The sequence below is a fragment of the Euprymna scolopes genome, chromosome 21 (assembly GCF_053919585.1).
Source record: "Euprymna scolopes isolate OS-2025 chromosome 21, ASM5391958v1, whole genome shotgun sequence".
Lineage (NCBI taxonomy): Eukaryota > Metazoa > Mollusca > Cephalopoda > Sepiida > Sepiolidae > Euprymna > Euprymna scolopes.
In genome coordinates this window covers 58,871,734-58,890,765 of record NC_136502.1, presented here as the reverse complement: position 1 = coordinate 58,890,765, position 19,032 = coordinate 58,871,734, and the positions used below count along the sequence as shown (strand labels likewise).

Sequence of the window (19,032 nt, the reverse complement as noted above, 5' to 3'; positions counted from 1 at the left end):
AGAGAGAAAAATGAAAAGGAGAGAGAGAGAGAGAAAAATGAAAAGGAGAGAGAGAGAGAGAAAAATGGAAAGGAGAGAGAGAGAGAGAAAAATGGAAAGGAGAGAGAGAGAGAGAAAAATGGAAAGGAGAGAGAGAGAGAGAAAAATGGAAAGGAGAGAGAGAGAGAGAAAAATGGAAAGGAGAGAGAGAGAGAGAAAAATGGAAAGGAGAGAGAGAGAGAGAAAAATGGAAAGGAGAGAGAGAGAGAGAGAGAGAGAGAGAGAAAAATGGAAAGGAGAGAGAGAGAGAGAGAGAGAGAGAGAAAAATGGAAAGGAGAGAGAGAGAGAGAGAGAGAGAGAAAAATGGAAAGGAGAGAGAGAGAGAGAGAGAAAAATGGAAAGGAGAGAGAGAAAAAAAATGGAAAGGAGAGAGAGAGAGAAAAAATGGAAAGGAGAGAGAGAGAAAAAATGGAAAGGAGAGAGAGAGAGAAAAAATGGAAAGGAGAGAGAGAGAAAAAATGGAAAGGAGAGAGAGAGAAAAAATGGAAAGGAGAGAGAGAGAAAAAATGGAAAGGAGAGAGAGAGAAAAAATGGAAAGGAGAGAGAGAGAAAAAATGGAAAGGAGAGAGAGAGAAAAAATGGAAAGGAGAGAGAGAGAAAAAATGGAAAGGAGAGAGAGAGAAAAAATGGAAAGGAGAGAGAGAGAAAAAATGGAAAGGAGAGAGAGAGAAAAAATGGAAAGGAGAGAGAGAGAAAAAATGGAAAGGAGAGAGAGAGAAAAAATGGAAAGGAGAGAGAGAGAAAAAATGGAAAGGAGAGAGAGAGAAAAAATGGAAAGGAGAGAGAGAGAAAAAATGGAAAGGAGAGAGAGAGAAAAAAATGGAAAGAGAGAGAGAAAAAAATGGAAAAGAGAGAGAGAAAAAAATGGAAAAGAGAGAGAGAAAAAAATGGAAAAGAGAGAGAGAGAGAAAAAAATGGAAAAGAGAGAGAGAGAGAAAAAAATGGAAAAGAGAGAGAGAGAGAAAAAAATGGAAAAGAGAGAGAGAGAGAAAAAATGGAAAAGAGAGAGAGAGAGAAAAAAATGGAAAAGAGAGAGAGAGAGAAAAAAAATGGAAAAGAGAGAGAGAGAGAAAAAAAAAATGGAAAAGAGAGAGAGAGAAAAAAAATGGAAAAGAGAGAGAGAGAGAAAAAAATGGAAAAGAGAGAGAGAGAGAAAAAAATGGAAAAGAGAGAGAGAGAAAAAAATGGAAAAGAGAGAGAGAGAGAGAAAAAAATGGAAAAGAGAGAGAGAGAGAGAGAAAAAATGGAAAAGAGAGAGAGAGAGAAAAAAATGGAAAAGAGAGAGAGAGAGAAAAAAATGGAAAAGAGAGAGAGAGAAAAAAAATGGAAAAGAGAGAGAGAGAGAAAAAAATGGAAAAGAGAGAGAGAGAGAAAAAAATGGAAAAGAGAGAGAGAGAGAGAAAAAAATGGAAAAGAGAGAGAGAGAGAGAAAAAAATGGAAAAGAGAGAGAGAGAGAAAAAATGGAAAAGAGAGAGAGAGAGAGAAAAAAATGGAAAAGAGAGAGAGAGAGAAAAAAAAATGGAAAAGAGAGAGAGAGAGAAAAAAAAATGGAAAAGAGAGAGAGAGAGAGAAAAAAATGGAAAAGAGAGAGAGAGAGAAAAAAATGGAAAAGAGAGAGAGAGAGAAAAAAATGGAAAAGAGAGAGAGAGAAAAAAAAATGGAAAAGAGAGAGAGAGAGAAAAAAATGGAAAAGAGAGAGAGAGAAAAAAAATGGAAAAGAGAGAGAGAAAAAAATGGAAAAGAGAGAGAGAGAGAAAAAAAATGGAAAAGAGAGAGAGAGAGAAAAAAATGGAAAAGAGAGAGAGAGAGAAAAAATGGAAAAGAGAGAGAGAGAAAAAAATGGAAAAGAGAGAGAGAGAGAAAAAAATGGAAAAGAGAGAGAGAGAGAAAAAAATGGAAAAGAGAGAGAGAGAAAAAAATGGAAAAGAGAGAGAGAGAAAAAAATGGAAAAGAGAGAGAGAGAAAAAAAATGGAAAAGAGAGAGAGAGAAAAAAAATGGAAAAGAGAGAGAGAGAAAAAAAATGGAAAAGAGAGAGAGAGAAAAAAATGGAAAAGAGAGACAGAGAAGAAAATGGAAAAGAGAGACAGAGAAAAAAATGGAAAAGAGAGACAGAGAAAAAAATGGAAAAGAGAGACAGAGAAAAAAATGGAAAAGAGAGACAGAGAAAAAAATGGAAAAGAGAGACAGAGAAAAAAATGGAAAAGAGAGACAGAGAAAAAAATGGAAAAGAGAGACAGAGAAAAAAATGAAAAAGAAAGACAGAGAAAAAAATGGAAAAAAGAGACAGAGAAAAAAATGGAAAAAAGAGACAGAGAAAAAAAATGGAAAAGAGAGACAGAGAAAAAAATGGAAAAGAGAGACAGAAAAAAATGGAAAAGAGAGACAGAGAAAAAAATGGAAAAGAGAGACAGAAAAAAATGGAAAAGAGAGAGAGAAAAAAATGGAAAATAGAGAGAGAGACAGAGAAAAAATGGAAAAGAGAGAGAGACAGAGAAAAAAATGGAAAAGAGAGAGAGACAGAGAAAAAAATGGAAAAGAGAGAGAGACAGAGAAAAAAATGGAAAAGAGAGAGAGACAGAGAAAAAAATGGAAAAGAGAGAGAGAGAGAAAAAATGGAAAAGAGAGAGAGAAAAAAATGGAAAAGAGAGAGAGAAAAAATGGAAAAGAGAGAGAGAGAGAAAAAAATGAAAAAGAGAGATAGAGACAGAGAAAAAAATGGAAAAGAGAGAGACAGAGAAGAAAATGGAAAAGAGAGAGACAGAGAAGAAAATGGAAAAGAAAGAGAGACAGAGAAGAAAATGGAAAAGAGAGAGAGACAGAGAAGAAAATGGAAAAGAGAGAGAGACAGAGAAGAAAATGGAAAAGAGAGAGAGACAGAAGAAAATGAAAAAGAGAGAGAGACAGAGAAAAAAATGGAAAAGAGAGAGAGACAGAGAAGAAAATGGAAAAGAGAGAGACAGAGAAGAAAATGAAAAAGAGAGAGAGACAGAGAAAAAAATGAAAAAGAGAGAGAGACAGAGAAGAAATAGAATGGAGAGAGAGAGAGACAGAGAAGAAAATGGAAAAGAGAGAGAGACAGAGAAGAAAATGAAAAAGAGAGAGAGACAGAGAAGAAAATGAAAAAGAGAGAGAGACAGAGAAAAAAATGAAAAAGAGAGAGAGACAGAGAAAAAAATGAAAAAGAGAGAGAGACAGAGAAGAAATAGAATGGAGAGAGAGAGAGACAGAGAAGAAATAGAATGGGGAGAGAGAGAGACAGAGAAGAAATAGAATGGGGAGAGAGAGAGACAGAGAAGAAATAGAATGGGGAGAGAGAGACAGAGAAGAAATAGAATGGAGAGAGAGAGATAGAGAAGAAATAGAAAGGAGAGAGGGAGAGAAAGGAGAGAGAGGGAGAGAAAGGAGAGAGAGGGAGAGAAAGGAGAGAGAGGGCGAGAAAGGAGAGAGAGGGCGAGAAAGGAGAGAGAGGGCGAGAAAGGAGAGAGAGGGCGAGAAAGGAGAGAGAGGGCGAGAAAGGAGAGAGAGGGCGAGAAAGGAGAGAGAGGGCGAGAAAGGAGAGAGAGGGCGAGAAAGGAGAGAGAGAGGGCGAGAAAGGAGAGAGAGAGAGAGCGAGAAAGGAGAGAGAGAGAGAGCGAGAAAATAGAAAGGAGAGAGAGAGAGCGAGAAAATAGAAAGGAGAGAGAGAGAGCGAGAAAATAGAAAGGAGAGAGAGAGAGCGAGAAAATAGAAAGGAGAGAGAGAGAGCGAGAAAATAGAAAGGAGAGAGAGAGAGCGAGAAAATAGAAAGGAGAGAGAGAGAGCGAGAAAATAGAAAGGAGAGAGAGAGAGCGAGAAAATAGAAAGGAGAGAGGGAGAGAGAGAAAATAGAAAGGAGAGAGGGAGAGCGAGAAAATAGAAAGGAGAGAGGGAGAGCGAGAAAATAGAAAGTAGAGAGAGAGAGCGAGAAAATAGAAAGGAGAGAGAGAGAGCGAGAAAATAGAAAGGAGAGAGAGAGAGCGAGAAAATAGAAAGGAGAGAGAGAGAGCGAGAAAATAGAAAGGAGAGAGAGAGAGCGAGAAAATAGAAAGGAGAGAGAGAGAGCGAGAAAATAGAAAGGAGAGAGAGAGAGAGAGCGAGAAAATAGAAAGGAGAGAGAGAGAGAGAGCGAGAAAATAGAAAGGAGAGAGAGAGAGCGAGAAAATAGAAAGGAGAGAGAGGGCGAGAAAATAGAAAGGAGAGAGAGGGCGAGAAAATAGAAAGGAGAGAGAGGGCGAGAAAATAGAAAGGAGAGAGAGGGCGAGAAAATAGAAAGGAGAGAGAGGGCGAGAAAATAGAAAGGAGAGAGAGGGCGAGAAAATAGAAAGGAGAGAGAGGGCGAGAAAATAGAAAGGAGAGAGAGGGCGAGAAAATAGAAAGGAGAGAGAGGGCGAGAAAATAGAAAGGAGAGAGAGGGCGAGAAAATAGAAAGGAGAGAGAGGGCGAGAAAATAGAAAGGAGAGAGAGGGCGAGAAAATAGAAAGGAGAGAGAGGGCGAGAAAATAGAAAGGAGAGAGAGGGCGAGAAAATAGAAAGGAGAGAGAGGGCGAGAAAATAGAAAGGAGAGAGAGGGCGAGAAAATAGAAAGGAGAGAGAGAGCGAGAAAATAGAAAGGAGAGAGAGAGAGCGAGAAAATAGAAAGGAGAGAGAGAGAGCGAGAAAATAGAAAGGAGAGAGAGAGCGAGAAAATAGAAAGGAGAGAGAGAGAGCGAGAAAATAGAAAGGAGAGAGAGAGCGAGAAAATAGAAAGGAGAGAGAGAGAGCGAGAAAATAGAAAGGAGAGAGAGAGAGCGAGAAAATAGAAAGGAGAGAGAGAGCGAGAAAATAGAAAGGAGAGAGAGAGCGAGAAAATAGAAAGGAGAGAGAGAGCGAGAAAATAGAAAGGAGAGAGAGAGAGCGAGAAAATAGAAAGGAGAGAGAGAGAGCGAGAAAATATAGAAAGGAGAGAGAGAGAGCGAGAAAATAGAAAGGAGAGAGAGAGAGCGAGAAAATAGAAAGGAGAGAAGAGAGCGAGAAAATAGAAAGAGAGAGAGAGAGCGGGAAAATAGAAAGGAGAGAGAGAGAGAGCGAGAAAAAAGAAAGGAGAGAGAGCGAGAAAAAAGAAAGGAGAGAGAGCGAGAAAATAGAAAGGAGAGAGAGCGAGAAAATAGAAAGGAGAGAGAGAGAGCGAGAAAATAGAAAGGAGAGAGAGAGAGCGAGAAAATAGAAAGGAGAGAGAGAGAGCGAGAAAATAGAAAGGAGAGAGAGAGCGAGAAAATAGAAAGAGAGAGGAGCGAGAAAATAGAAAGGAGAGAGAGAGAGCGAGAAAATAGAAAGGAGAGAGAGAGCGAGAAAATAGAAAGGAGAGAGAGAGAGCGAGAAAATAGAAAGGAGAGAGAGAGAGCGAGAAAATAGAAAGGAGAGAGAGAGCGAGAAAATAGAAAGGAGAGAGAGAGAGCGAGAAAATAGAAAGGAGAGAGAGAGAGCGAGAAAATAGAAAGGAGAGAGAGAGAGCGAGAAAAATAGAAAGGAGAGAGAGAGAGCGAGAAAAAGAAAGGAGAGAGAGCGAGAAAATAGAAAGGAGAGAGAGCGAGAAAATAGAAAGGAGTGAGAGCGAGAAAATAGAAAGGAGAGGGAGCGAGAAAATAGAAAGGAGAGATTGCGAGAAAATAGAAAGGAGAGATTGCGAGAAAATAGAAAGGAGAGATTGCGAGAAAATAGAAAGGAGAGAGTGCGAGAAAATAGAAAGGAGAGAGAGAGCGAGAAAATAGAAAGGAGAGAGAGAGCGAGAAAATAGAAAGGAGAGAGAGAGAGCGAGAAAATAGAAAGGAGAGAGAGAGAGAGCGAGAAAATAGAAAGGAGAGAGAGAGAGAGCCAGAAAATAGAAAGGAGAGAGAGAGAGAGAGAGAGCCAGAAAATAGAAAGGAGAGAGAGAGAGCGAGAAAATAGAAAGGAGAGAGAGAGCGAGAAAATAGAAAGGAGAGAGAGAGCGAGAAAATAGAAAGGAGAGAGAGAGCGAGAAAATAGAAAGGAGAGAGAGAGCGAGAAAATAGAAAGGAGAGAGAGAGAGCGAGAAAATAGAAAGGAGAGAGAGAGAGCGAGAAAATAGAAAGGAGAGAGATATGATGATGAAGAGAGAAACTGATTGTTTTTTTTTTATTAAAGGCTTATAACTTAATTTTAACTGTTTTAACTATTCAGAGGCCCTTTTAAAAGAAAAATAAATGACTGCAAATTTTGTAGATTATATTTGAAATATTTTTATTAAACGATAATGAGGAACTAGTATTACTGGTGATTTAATTGATATTTAGGCATTATATTTTATTTTTTACAGTATAAACTAATCATGTTAATTGCAGCACTCACCGAAAAAATGTTATATTTTTATACATTGAAGATAAAGACATATATTCGTACATGTGTGTGTAGGAGAGAGAGGGGTGGGGCGTATCTCTCACGATTTTTCTCTTTTCGGTTAAAATAGTTTTTTTTCGGAGCTACAATTATGAAATATCAAAAAGCTATTACTAAATTTTATACCGATCGATTACGATCGTTCAAATGAATTTTAACATGGAGTTTCTTTCCTTTTTAATTTAATGTATAAAAATAAATATTAATTAAAATATAAAATATTAAATAATAAAACTGCTGTCATCAATCAGTCCAAAATATCTTATTATATAACAAACATGATTTTAAAAATTTGAATGATATTTACATAGTGAAAACAAACGAATAGACGTGAAAATGCAGCACAAACAGATTGCAAAAACACATGAATGTAAAATGAGCCGCCATCTTGGTAAACAATGAATAACGAAGAAAGAAGTAAAACAATATGGCTGCCTATTGGACGCAAACGGTGGCAACGATTGAACATTTCACGGGTAAATGAAGATTTTAAAAGCCCCGGAGCCATTTAGGTAGTATAGGCATTTCGATAGGGAGTCTGGAGAGTAATCTGAGAAAGGTTTCACTTACTGACATTGAAGGTGGAAAGCGGCTGGGCATCTGTCACAACACAACAGATCACCCCCTTCTTTACAACTGTCACAGCTATCATGATTTACGGTTCTCCCGGGTCGTCGATATTCTCTTACCGGTCGCTTGGCTTTCTTAGAAGGATCCTCGGAGGTCGGAGGAGCAACCAGTTTTTGGATTTGCTAGGGAGAGAGAAAAAGAGTTTAATAATAATAATAAAAACATAAAAATTGGAAAAATAAATAAGAAATGATGAGTCAATATTGTGAATGATGCTTTATGGTGGTCATCGTGGCTGAGTACGGTTTGGGTGGCATCAGTTTTGTCATTATATCAAGTGAGGTACTGTCTCTTTCTCACAGAAGAGACACAGGGAGTCTATCTCTGCTGATATTTTCATGGCAGGTGCTCAATAGGACTTCAATTTATGCCCACCTCCCTGCCTCATATAAAGCATAAAAAAGACACCTGCCTAACTACAACCGCCGTCAGCAATTACCCTTATTTTATCTGTGACTAAAAACTAAATTTAATGCCAGGTATCCATGCTAGTTTATATATATAAAAGGCAAAACGTGTGTGTGTGTGTGTGCACATTTTTTGTGTATGTCCAGCAAAGGCTTGGGGCGGGGGCGCTCGGTGGGGTCACTTATCCTTAAAACTTTTTATATGCGCCATAGATTATATCTAAGATTTACGAAACGAGCTCACGTGTATCTTTAATTTCAGCGACTTTTACATGTTATTTTCGCGATTTTTTTCACTCGCCGTGTTTCTTTGGCTTTTCAGTATAAAAAAAGCGAAACTGAAAGCGAAGTCAGCCTTTCATCCAGAAAGCGATAACGTTTGATCAATGCTGAGAAAAAAAAAAAACTTGTCATATCAGACAATTGCTATTCATTTGGACACTCCCCTTTTTTAGGGAGCTGTTTCCTCCCCACCCAATATCTTGCCGGGGGAAACAGAAATATGCAGAAACTGGCTTGCAGCGCCAAAGTTAAGTCGCGTGATATTTGACCTCATTAAATTCATGCACCTGTCATTTAATTTTTTAATCGTTATATTAAAAGTTTTCACTTCCTCTCCTGTCATGGCCGAGTGGGTAAGATGTCATGTTTTTCCCCATTCTTTTCCACCTTCGCGTCAAGGCTTCGTGTTCGAGCCTACCTTCCTACCAAAGCTTTTGTTTTTTTTCTTTTACAACTACAAACATTCGGGCAACGTCGAGCACTCCGCTAGTCTATATATATATAAAAGGCAAAATGTGTCTGTGTTTGTGTGTTCATTTTTTGTGTATGTCCAGCAAAGGCTTTTGGATGGGGGAGGGGGCGCTCGGGCTGGTTACACTTGCTTAGAACCTTTTATATGCTACCTAGATTATAATACCTCCGATTTATGAAAAGGGTGATGTGTATCTTTTATTTAGGTGACTTTTACACGCTATTTTCACAGTATTTCTTAGTCTCCGCATATTTATTTGGCTTTTCTGTATATAAGAAAAACTGAACCCGTAGCAAAATGAGCGTCCCTGGCACTCGTGCTCAAGACATCCAGAAAGCAACAAGGTTTGATCAATGTGGCCAAAACCCGTCATATCAGACAATTGCTATTCATTTGGACACTTCCCTTTTTATGGGGAGCTGGTTTCCCCCAACATCTTGGCAAGGAAAGAAACAACATACGCAGAAACTGGCTTGCAGCCAAAGTTAGGCATGTTTCATTCCCCTATTATGGCGTGATGTTTGATCTCATTAAATTCACGTACTTGTCACTTAACTTTTTAATCGTTTAACTTCTTAATCGCTTAATTTCACCCATTCTCAGTTCTCTTCCCGCATAGTGTGGCAAGAAGTTATCAGCCTATTGATCTCAAGGGTTTGGGTTCGAACCTACCTACCTACCAGAACTTTTCTTTTTCGTTTACACCTCCAAACATCCTGGCCACGCCGAGTATCTCCACTAATCTATTATATAAATCTCAAATATCGATTAGTGTGTGTGTTTGTATGTCCGTTAAAATCTTTTTTCAGCCGCATCAGACCGGGTCGAAACCAGTACCATCTGAAAGAGCAATTCCTCGGATGCATAACATGTGAAAATTAGAAAAAAGTTTAATTCTGTGGTGGTCAACTGAACCATTTCTTGCAAGGGGAGGGTCACTTTTTGTGACACCAGTTTTGCAAGTAATGTATACGTATCAAACAGAAACTATGCTTATAAACGTTATTTTGAGAACTCAGGATGTCATAAGTCATCATGGTCCAATGGACAAAAGCGTTTGCGGTTAACATTTTTCCCTTCTTTCCTGCTCCAAGTTCAAGCCTTATATATAATATAATATTTATATTTTTTTTATGGTTGCACGGGCACTCGCTGAAAGAAAAGTTGTTTTGATGCATTTATCATTTTTTTTTAGGGGAATGGTGGGAAAATTGTCACCTACTTCTTTCATTCTTTTCTGAGGGTTGCTCAATATCCTTAGTATAGCAGCTGTGTTCAAACTGAACTTCATGTCCACCAGGGCAATGTAAGGTATTCATGCTAGTCTTCTTTTATATAAATCCCACCTGGCTGTTTAAATGTATGTATGTTTGCCTAAAACTTTCAACAAAGGTAACAGATTTTCATGAGATCAGTATAGTTTTGAAGCTCGACCCTTCAGATGATAAATATCGAAAAATTGACTAAAAACATTAATTCCTTCACCCTCAACTGGGCACTTTTCTACAAGGAGGGGGGGGGGTCGCTTTTTTTGCCAATATTTTTTAAAGTCATCCCCTCTTTTTGATTAACTAGCCTTAATTTAAACCTTTGCCATTTCTGGTTTGGCGCTAGACGCAACGGCAAAGACATCACCTTTTTTCACGTTCTTTTCCTCCTTCGTGGTACAGGTTCGAGTCTGCCTGCCTACTGCCACTTTTTTTTTTTTGCTCAACACACACCTCCAAACACCCGAGCAACGCCAGGCACCCAACCTAGTCTATAATATAAATCTCAAACGTCTGTTAGTATGTTTTCATGTCTCACTAAAACTTTAGACACACATGACCAACATTGAAAGAATTGGTATTGTTTGAAAACTCACTCTTTTGGATGACAAATATCCAAAAATTGGCTAAAAACATTCATTCTTTCAACTAGGTTTTTTTTACAAGGAGGAGTCACTTTTTTTTGTCAAAATTTTTGTAAAGTCATCATATGCCTTGTAGCAGTATCAGAATTTTTGTAGGAATTTTTGACACCCCTAACACGAAACTGCCAATACAATATAAAAATCTCGGAATTTCTCTGTTAAAAGTGGGTTATTTATTTTCTTTATGGATTATACTTCCAAAATAAACTATTACAGTTGTTTTAAAAGTAATAGAAATATTTTTTTTTTTTTTTAAAAACAGTAATGAATTTTCCGAACTCAATATTTTTCAATCTTTAAACTTTAAAAATCTATCAAAATTTTTCTATTGATTCTATTTTTACGATATTTTCAGGGTCAGTGTGAAATTTTATGTTCTTTCCAATAAATCGAATATAATATTTTAGACAAACGTTTTTTTTTTTTTTTTTAATTCACGACCACCCCCATCCCAATTTTTAAGTGTCTATTAAAAAGTAAATACTTAATTTAGTACCTGGAAAGTAAATAATTAATTTACTCACAAATTGAAGAGAAAAGGTCAATACATAATATATTCAAATTTAAAAAAAAAAAGACATCGTGTTCTTTTAGAATTTTACCTGTAAAGTTTGAAGTTTAAAACCTTTTTTTTAAACCACGTTATTTGTTTTTTCTTTTTTCTTTTTTTTAATGGAGCCTTGGTCCTTGCTCCTTTAATTGAAAAAAAAAATTAGGGCTTGAATTACATTTTTCGAGGAGTTATAAGCTTGGAAAGACAGGGGGTCGAATAATTCACGCCTCCCATTTTGTAAATGTCTAATAATAATTAATTTAGACTCGCTTAAGTACATAATTATTTACTCACAAATTGAAGAGAAAAGGTCAATACATAATATATTCAAATTTAAAACAAAAAGAACATATTGTTCTCGTAGAATTTTACCTGTAAAGTCCGAAGTTTAAAACCTTTTTAAAAAAAAAAACACGTTTTTTTTTTTTTGTTTTTTTTTTTAATGAAATCTTGGTCCTTGCTCCTTTAATTGAAAAAAAAAAAATTAGGGCTTGAATTGCATTTTTCGAGGAGTTATAAGCTTGGAAAGATGGGGTGGAATTATTTGCTATTTTCACAAAATTTCTGACACTGCTAGCCTTGCAGTGACTATGCTTATTTCAAAACCTGTCAACATTGCTTGTCGCGGTGGGTGCAAGGGCTAAACAGTTGGCTTTTTTCACCTTTTCCTCCTTCGCATCACAGGTTCGAGCCTGGCTACTGCAGCTATTTTTTTTTTTTTTTTGCGCTCATGCGGGTATTCACTATTTTCATTTTTTTCAAGGGGGTTGGTTAAATTTTTTTTTTTTTAGGGCTTCATTGCTCAACACCCTTATCATAAAACCTCTCCACACCCGGCAATGCTGGATACCACTGCTAGTACTAAATATAGGCCATATTTGGATTCCTTACACCTCAGCTCCGTTTCAAAAGGAATGGATCTCGTAAAAATCTATGTATCTAGAAAAGTGAGAATGTGTGTGTGTGTGTGCATAAGAACACTTCTCAACCTATATACTCAACAAATTTTTTATCTACAGGCTTCAAATTTGGTATATAGGGTATTCAGACATGTGGAAAAATTTTAGTCGGTTTTCATCTGGAAAAAAAAAGCTGCAAAGAGGTAAAAATTGAAAAATTGGAATGCTGGGAGGGTATCCGATTTTTATCTGTTTGTCAATTGTTTCACGAATGTGCATGCGTGAATTGTTTACATGACAAATTCCTTATAAGTAGGTTTATAAACACTTTTTAAAGATCATATCAAGCTAGCTTAATGTCTTTAGTAAATGAATTAAAACTGTTTGTTTCTTTTTATGGAAATTGCTCCAGACAAAAACACGTGATGTAAGGAGCTAAAAAATAAAGGTGAAACGAAAATGTTTTAATAAAAATACTAATTTAAGGTCAAAAAGTAGTCAAGTGTTACATGGATATATACCAACCCAGAAAATAGCAATTTTTCCCACTTTGTCAGAAATATCGTTCATGAAATGCGAGAACTAAAGGACAAAATAAGGAAAGTAAAAGAGGCTGCCAAAAGTAAACCCAAGGTCCACTTTCTACTTTTTTAAATTCCTCAATGGAATAAAATATGCATAAAAAAATCTTGATATTTAAAAGAGGGTGGGGTATGAACTATTTCAAAGATACAAATGCATATAATGGAATCGGATCAAAACACATCAGGATTTCTTGCATCCACTTACACTGGTCTACCATTGGAAAAAGTATGAACACCTTTCCTCAGCTACATATAAAATAGCAACGTATTCAATAATGTTTTAATATTAAGGAACGGATATCCAGAGGATTTCAGTATTGATGCAGAATCTCAAATCAAAGCCAGAAATGGCTGAAGCAGTTTATAATTTGAAAACTCACCTTTTTTCCCAACTTTATCATTATTTTTTTAAAGGACTAAATTTTTTTTAAACCGTAACACTAATTTAACTTTTCAGTTAGTGGTATCTGCCTTTTTTACATAGCTTTCAAATTTTAAATTGCTTCAGCCATTTCTGGATATAACTCAGAATTCTTCACCAAATCTCCGAACTAAGTTAAGTACTGAAATCCTCTGGATATTTATTTCTTGCAAGTATTAACATTAAATAACCCAAATAAGAACATATGCCATGAAACTATTAAATCAAAATGTTGTACATTTAACAATAAGCAGTACTGAGAATAAAAGATATAAACAGTTTCAGGTCATCTCTACATTCACAAGGTTTGCACTCCCTGATAAATAGATCATTATTATTCATACAATTTTTAGCTTAATAAAAATCGCCTCTTACAAGTAACGTTAAAATATATATTAAAAAAAACAAACTATAAAATGGAAAACAGCTGTTTAAATAATTAAAACAATTTTTAACAACATCTTAAAGTTTTTGGTTCTTTTATATGGCAGAGGTGCATGGAAATTAATTTTTTGTTGATTTTGGAGCACAAATGTACCATGATACATAACACTTGTTGCTCTAAATTTATTTCTAATTGACAGTTTTAAAGGGATTTGTGGTAGGGGAGACTATGTCTCCACTCATCAAGATCCAAAGCCTACTCAAGGATAAAGATAAATGAGTTTGTCAGGTAGATGGTGACATAATGTGAAGACTGGTGACAATGGTTGAAATTGGTAGAATTATTTAAGAGGACAGCTCAAAAAGAATTTGTTAATATTGAACTTAAATACAGTCATGTTGTAATTAGCTAGAAAGCAACCCTGTGGTATTGTGGCCTAGAAACAGATAGTTCTTGGAAAGAAACTGTCATGGAAATTCCGTTTAGTATTAGGTATGCAGATAAAGAAAGAAAATTGTTTACAGTGATTGCAGCTAGACAAGTGAGTGTTTTAGAGGACGAATCATAAATTGGAGCTCAGTCAAGCACCTACCAAGAAAATAATGATAGAGTAGATAAAGACTAGCAATCTCTTTTCTATGAGAAAAAGGCTGAAGCGATGGTGGCATCCCCAACTATATTTCAAAGTCTGCTAAAGCAGAAAAAGGTGTTTTGGGCAGCAGCTCCCCCAAATGTGGCAATAATACTCCATTTTAGGATGTATTTGACTCTTATACAGGTAGAGGATTGTATCAAGACTGAGATACTTTCTGGAGCGATAGAATGATCCAACCATTTTACCAGCTACGTAACTTATAGTTAACATATTCCCAGCCCTATAGACTAAATTGTTTAATGGTATTACCTAAGCAAACACATGTGTAAACAATAAAGTGATACATAATATCCTTGGTGTTATGTGATCAGTAGTTTAAGACTTTATCAGTTAAATATGTACACATACATCTACCGTTATATTTATGTAATTTAAATGAGTTTGTATACAAAATGTTAATTTCTATTTGTATGAATAATGCTTATGTTAATATGAATTAATGTTAATATGCACGACTGTTCGTATGAATGCTAATATGCACGACTGTTCGTATGAATGCTAATATGCACGACTGTTCGTATGAATGCTAATATGCACGACTGTTCGTATGAATGCTAATATGCACGACTGTTCGTATGAATGCTAATATGCACGACTGTTCGTATGAATGCTAATATGCACGACTGTTCGTATGAATGCTAATATGAATGAGTGTATGAATGCTAATATGAATGACTGTTTTTATGAATGCTAATATGAATGAATGCTAATGCGAATGGCTGCTTTCATTAATGCGTATCAATGCTTTTATGAATGCTAATGCGAATCAATGCTTTCATTAATGCCAATGCGAATCAATGCTTTCATTAATGCCAATGCGAATCAATGTTCGCATGAATGCCAATGCGAATCAATGTTCGCATGAATGCCAATGCGAATCAATGTTCGCATGAATGCCAATGCGAATCAATGTTCGCATGAATGCCAATGCGAATCAATGTTCGCATGAATGCCAATGCGAATCAATGTTCGCATGAATGCCAATGCGAATCAATGTTCGCATGAATGCCAATGCGAATCAATGTTCGCATGAATGCCAATGCGAATCAATGTTCGCATGAATGCCAATGCGAATCAATGTTCGCATGAATGCCAATGCGAATCAATGTTCGCATGAATGCCAATGCGAATCAATGTTCGCATGAATGCCAATGCGAATCAATGTTCGCATGAATGCCAATGCGAATCAATGTTCGCATGAATGCCAATGCGAATCAATGTTCGCATGAATGCCAATGCGAATCAATGTTCGCATGAATGCCAATGCGAATCAATGTTCGCATGAATGCCAATGCGAATCAATGTTCGCATGAATGCCAATGCGAATCAATGTTCGCATGAATGCCAATGCGAATCAATGTTCGCATGAATGCCAATGCGAATCAATGTTCGCATGAATGCCAATGCGAATCAATGTTCGCATGAATGCTAATACGAATCAATGTTCGCATGAATGCTAATACGAATCAATGTTCGCATGAATGCTAATACGAATCAATGTTCGCATGAATGCTAATACGAATCAATGTTCGCATGAATGCTAATACGAATCAATGTTCGCATGAATGCTAATACGAATCAATGTTCGCATGAATGTTCATACGAATCAATGTTCGCATGAATGCTAATACGAATCAATGTTCGCATGAATGTTAATACGAATAAATGTTTTCATGAATGTTAATACGAATCAATGTTCTCATGAATGTTAATACGAATAAATGTTTTCATGAATGTTAATACGAATAAATGTTTTCATGAATGTTAATACGAATAAATGTTTTCATGAATGTTAATACGAATCAATGTTCTCATGAATGTTAATACGAATAAATGTTCTCATGAATGTTAATACGAATAAATGTTTTCATGAATGTTAATACGAATCAATGTTCTCATGAATGTTAATACGAATAAATGTTTTCATGAATGTTAATACGAATAAATGTTCTCATGAATGTTAATACGAATCAATGTTCTCATGAATGTTAATACGAATAAATGTTTTCATGAATGTTAATACGAATAAATGTTTTCATGAATGTTAATACGAATAAATGTTCTCATGAATGTTAATACGAATCAATGTTCTCATGAATGTTAATACGAATAAATGTTTTCATGAATGTTAATACGAATAAATGTTCTCATGAATGTTAATACGAAAAATGTTTTCATGAATGTTAATACGAAAAATGTTCTCATGAATGTTAATACGAAAAATGTTCTCATGAATGTTAATATGAATAAGTGTTCTCATGAATGTTAATACGAATAAATGTTTATGAATCTTAATACGAATAAATGTTTATGAATCTTAATACGAATAAATGTTTATGAATCTTAATACGAATAAATGTTTATGAATCTTAATACGAATAAATGTTTATGAATGTTTATACGAATAAATGTTTATGAATCTTAATACGAATTAATGTTTATGAATGTTAATACAAATTAATGTTTATGAATGTTTATATGAATTAATGTTTATGAATGTTTATATGAATTAATGTTTATGAATGTTTATATGAATTAATGTTTATGAATGTTTATATGAATTAATGTTTATGAATGTTTATATGAATTAATGTTTATGAATGTTTATATGAATTAATGTTTATGAATGTTTATATGAATTAATGTTTATGAATGTTTATATGAATTAATGTTTATGAATGTTTATATGAATTAATGTTTATGAATGTTTATATGAATTAATGTTTATGAATGTTTATATTAATTAATGTTAATGCTTATTTATTTATATAAATAAATGCACAATTTTTTGTCTTGTGTTTACAACAAACATATTTGATCCTCATCTTATAATGCTGAGCATTCAGCAAGAGGGCATAGCATTTTTAGTCTTTATGACTGAAAATCTCCTAGTTTAATATTTAACATTTGCATTTCAAGTAATTTTGTGAAGCAATAGTAAACCTAAGTCAACTATTATTATTAATATATATGAAAAAATGGCTCATATATATACTCGTTTGACTTTTCTAAATTTTGAAAACTTGAAGCTGACAAAAAGTACAGTGTGATAATGCATGCAAGTGAAACCTGGCCAGTTAGAGTTGAGGATGTGTTGCATGAGAGAAATGATATTAGTGATACAATGGTTGTGTATTGTGAATCTTAACAAGCTTATTCTGATGAATAGTATAGAGAGATGTGTGCAGAACAGGAAACTTTAATGGTATGGAAAAATGGATGAACATTCTTGGGTGAATGGATGTAAAACAATTGAGATAGCAGGTTCAGTTCACAGAAGAAGGTCAAGAAAAACATAAGAGGAAGTGATAAAAACAGATCTAAGAGAAAGAGGTATAAATAAAAACCTAGCCAAAAATAGGATATTTTGGAAGCCAATTTTCTGAAGGTGTCTAAAGGGCATTAAACCGAATATGATGATTTATTAATGGGCTGGGAGATCAGTGTTCAATCCTATGTCAAGTCTTACCAAAAACTAAAAAAATGGTATACACTCTTGCTCAGCATAAAGTGAAGGATCAAGGGTAAGTGAAGTAATCAAGAGAAAGGAGTGGTGCCTTCTCATACACCTTAGTATATTATCTGATTGTAATGAAATTTTCACTATTCATAATAAATGTTAAAATATTTTATTTTAAAAAAAAATTTATAAATCACTTAAATTCCACACTTTCATTTCATGAACAATACGCATCTTATATCCATAGTCCAAACTCAGTGAGCAAAGTGAAGATGATAAAAAAATCTTAATATCTCATTTATTAATAAATACCAAAAATTTCATTAAGATCAGATAATTCTGATTTTTCGTAGATTTAAAAAAAATTTTTTTTTTAAATCAGTATTCATGTAGTGGATAAAAAATTTATTTTTTTTTAAATCAGTATTATTCATGTAGTGGATAAAAAAAAAAATTTTTTTAAATCAGTATTATTCATGTAGTGGATAAAAAAATTTTTTTTTTAAATCAGTATTATTCATGTAGTGGATAAAAAAAAATTTTTTTTTTAAATCAGTATTATTCATGTAGTGGATAAAAAATTTTTTTTTTTAAATCAGTATTATTCATGTAGTGGATAAAAAAAATTATTTTCGCTTTTATTGCCTGTCTGTATGTATGTATCAATTCAATTTGAATCCCAGAGTCTGCGATGGTATCCATTCAATCAATTCTGCACCGACTTGACATCTTTGTCTGTCTATTCTGTAAAATGAATAAGCAAAACGAAGAGGGGGGGAAGGATAACTAAAAAAAGAAAAAGAAATCTGACCTAACACCTACAAAAATTGCTATTCCCCTCTACCTCCCCCAACCTCTAGGGTGAGCCAACTGTTGACAAAAATTTATCCGTTAGAGTTGAGTTTTTAAAAATCCACAGTCAGACTTTAAACTGCTGAAAAAAATTTGCTGGCTTTTGACTCCATTTCGTTTCCGACCTCTTAAAAAACATAAATTTCTTTCCAATTAATCATTGTAAAGGCTTCAGAGCACAATTAATAAACAATACCAATTAGTGTATATATATATATATATATATATACTAGCATGGGTGCCCGGCGTTGCCGAGGTGTTTGGAGGTGTATGCTAGGCAAAAAAAAAAAAAAAAAAAAAAAAAAGTCAATTTTTTAAACTTTGACCCCTATTATGACCCCTTAACATTAGTTTTGGTCTCAAATCAAGTTATTAAGTTCGATCCATGTCCAAGGAACCTTTATCTAAAATTTCAAGTCTTTAGACCCCAAATTGTCGGAGGAGTTTGGTAGTTCTCAAAGGTCAAATCGTTGAACTTTGACCCCTTAAAAGCCAAATTTCTGGTCAAAACCGATCACATAGATTTTCCCAAATCTCAGTACCATGTATATCAAATTTCGAGTCTGTAGACTAAAAATTGACAGAGTTATTGCGTAGGGAAATGTACACAGACACACATAGACAGACATGTTCACTTTTATAGATATACTAGGATTTCAGCTCGGCGATGCCCGGATGTTTGGATGTGTATGTTGAGCAAAAAAAAAAAAAAGTGGTAGTAGGAAGGCAGGCTCGAACCTGTACCGCAAAGTAGGAAAAGAATGAGGTAAAACCTAACGCTTATGCTGTTACGATCACCGCCAAACCGGAAGTGACATTTTTTTAAATTAAAGCTAGACAATCTAAAGGAGAGGATAACTTTAAAAAATATCGGCGAAAAAAGTGACCCCCCTCCCCTGTAGAAATGTGCCTAGTTGAAGGGGAAGATATTAATGTTTTTAGCCAATTTTTCGATATTTGTCGTATGAAAGGTTGAACTTTAAAACGATACTGATCTTGGTAAAATCCGTTGCCTCTATTGAAAGTATAAGGTAGACATGCAAACAGACATACATTTATATATTGGT

At 34.8% G+C, this 19,032-nt stretch overlaps 1 protein-coding gene across 1 annotated transcript in view; it reads right to left on the bottom strand.

Annotated features, from left to right (window-relative positions):
• LOC145242397 (PHD finger protein 12-like) overlaps positions 1-19,032 on the bottom strand; it is a 109,417-nt gene that overhangs the window by 75,700 nt on the left and 14,685 nt on the right. Inside the window, exon 2 of the mRNA XM_080105424.1 lies at positions 7,024-7,205. Within this exon, the coding sequence (XP_079961550.1) occupies positions 7,024-7,205 (182 nt within the window). The remainder of the gene's footprint in view (positions 1-7,023; positions 7,206-19,032) is intronic.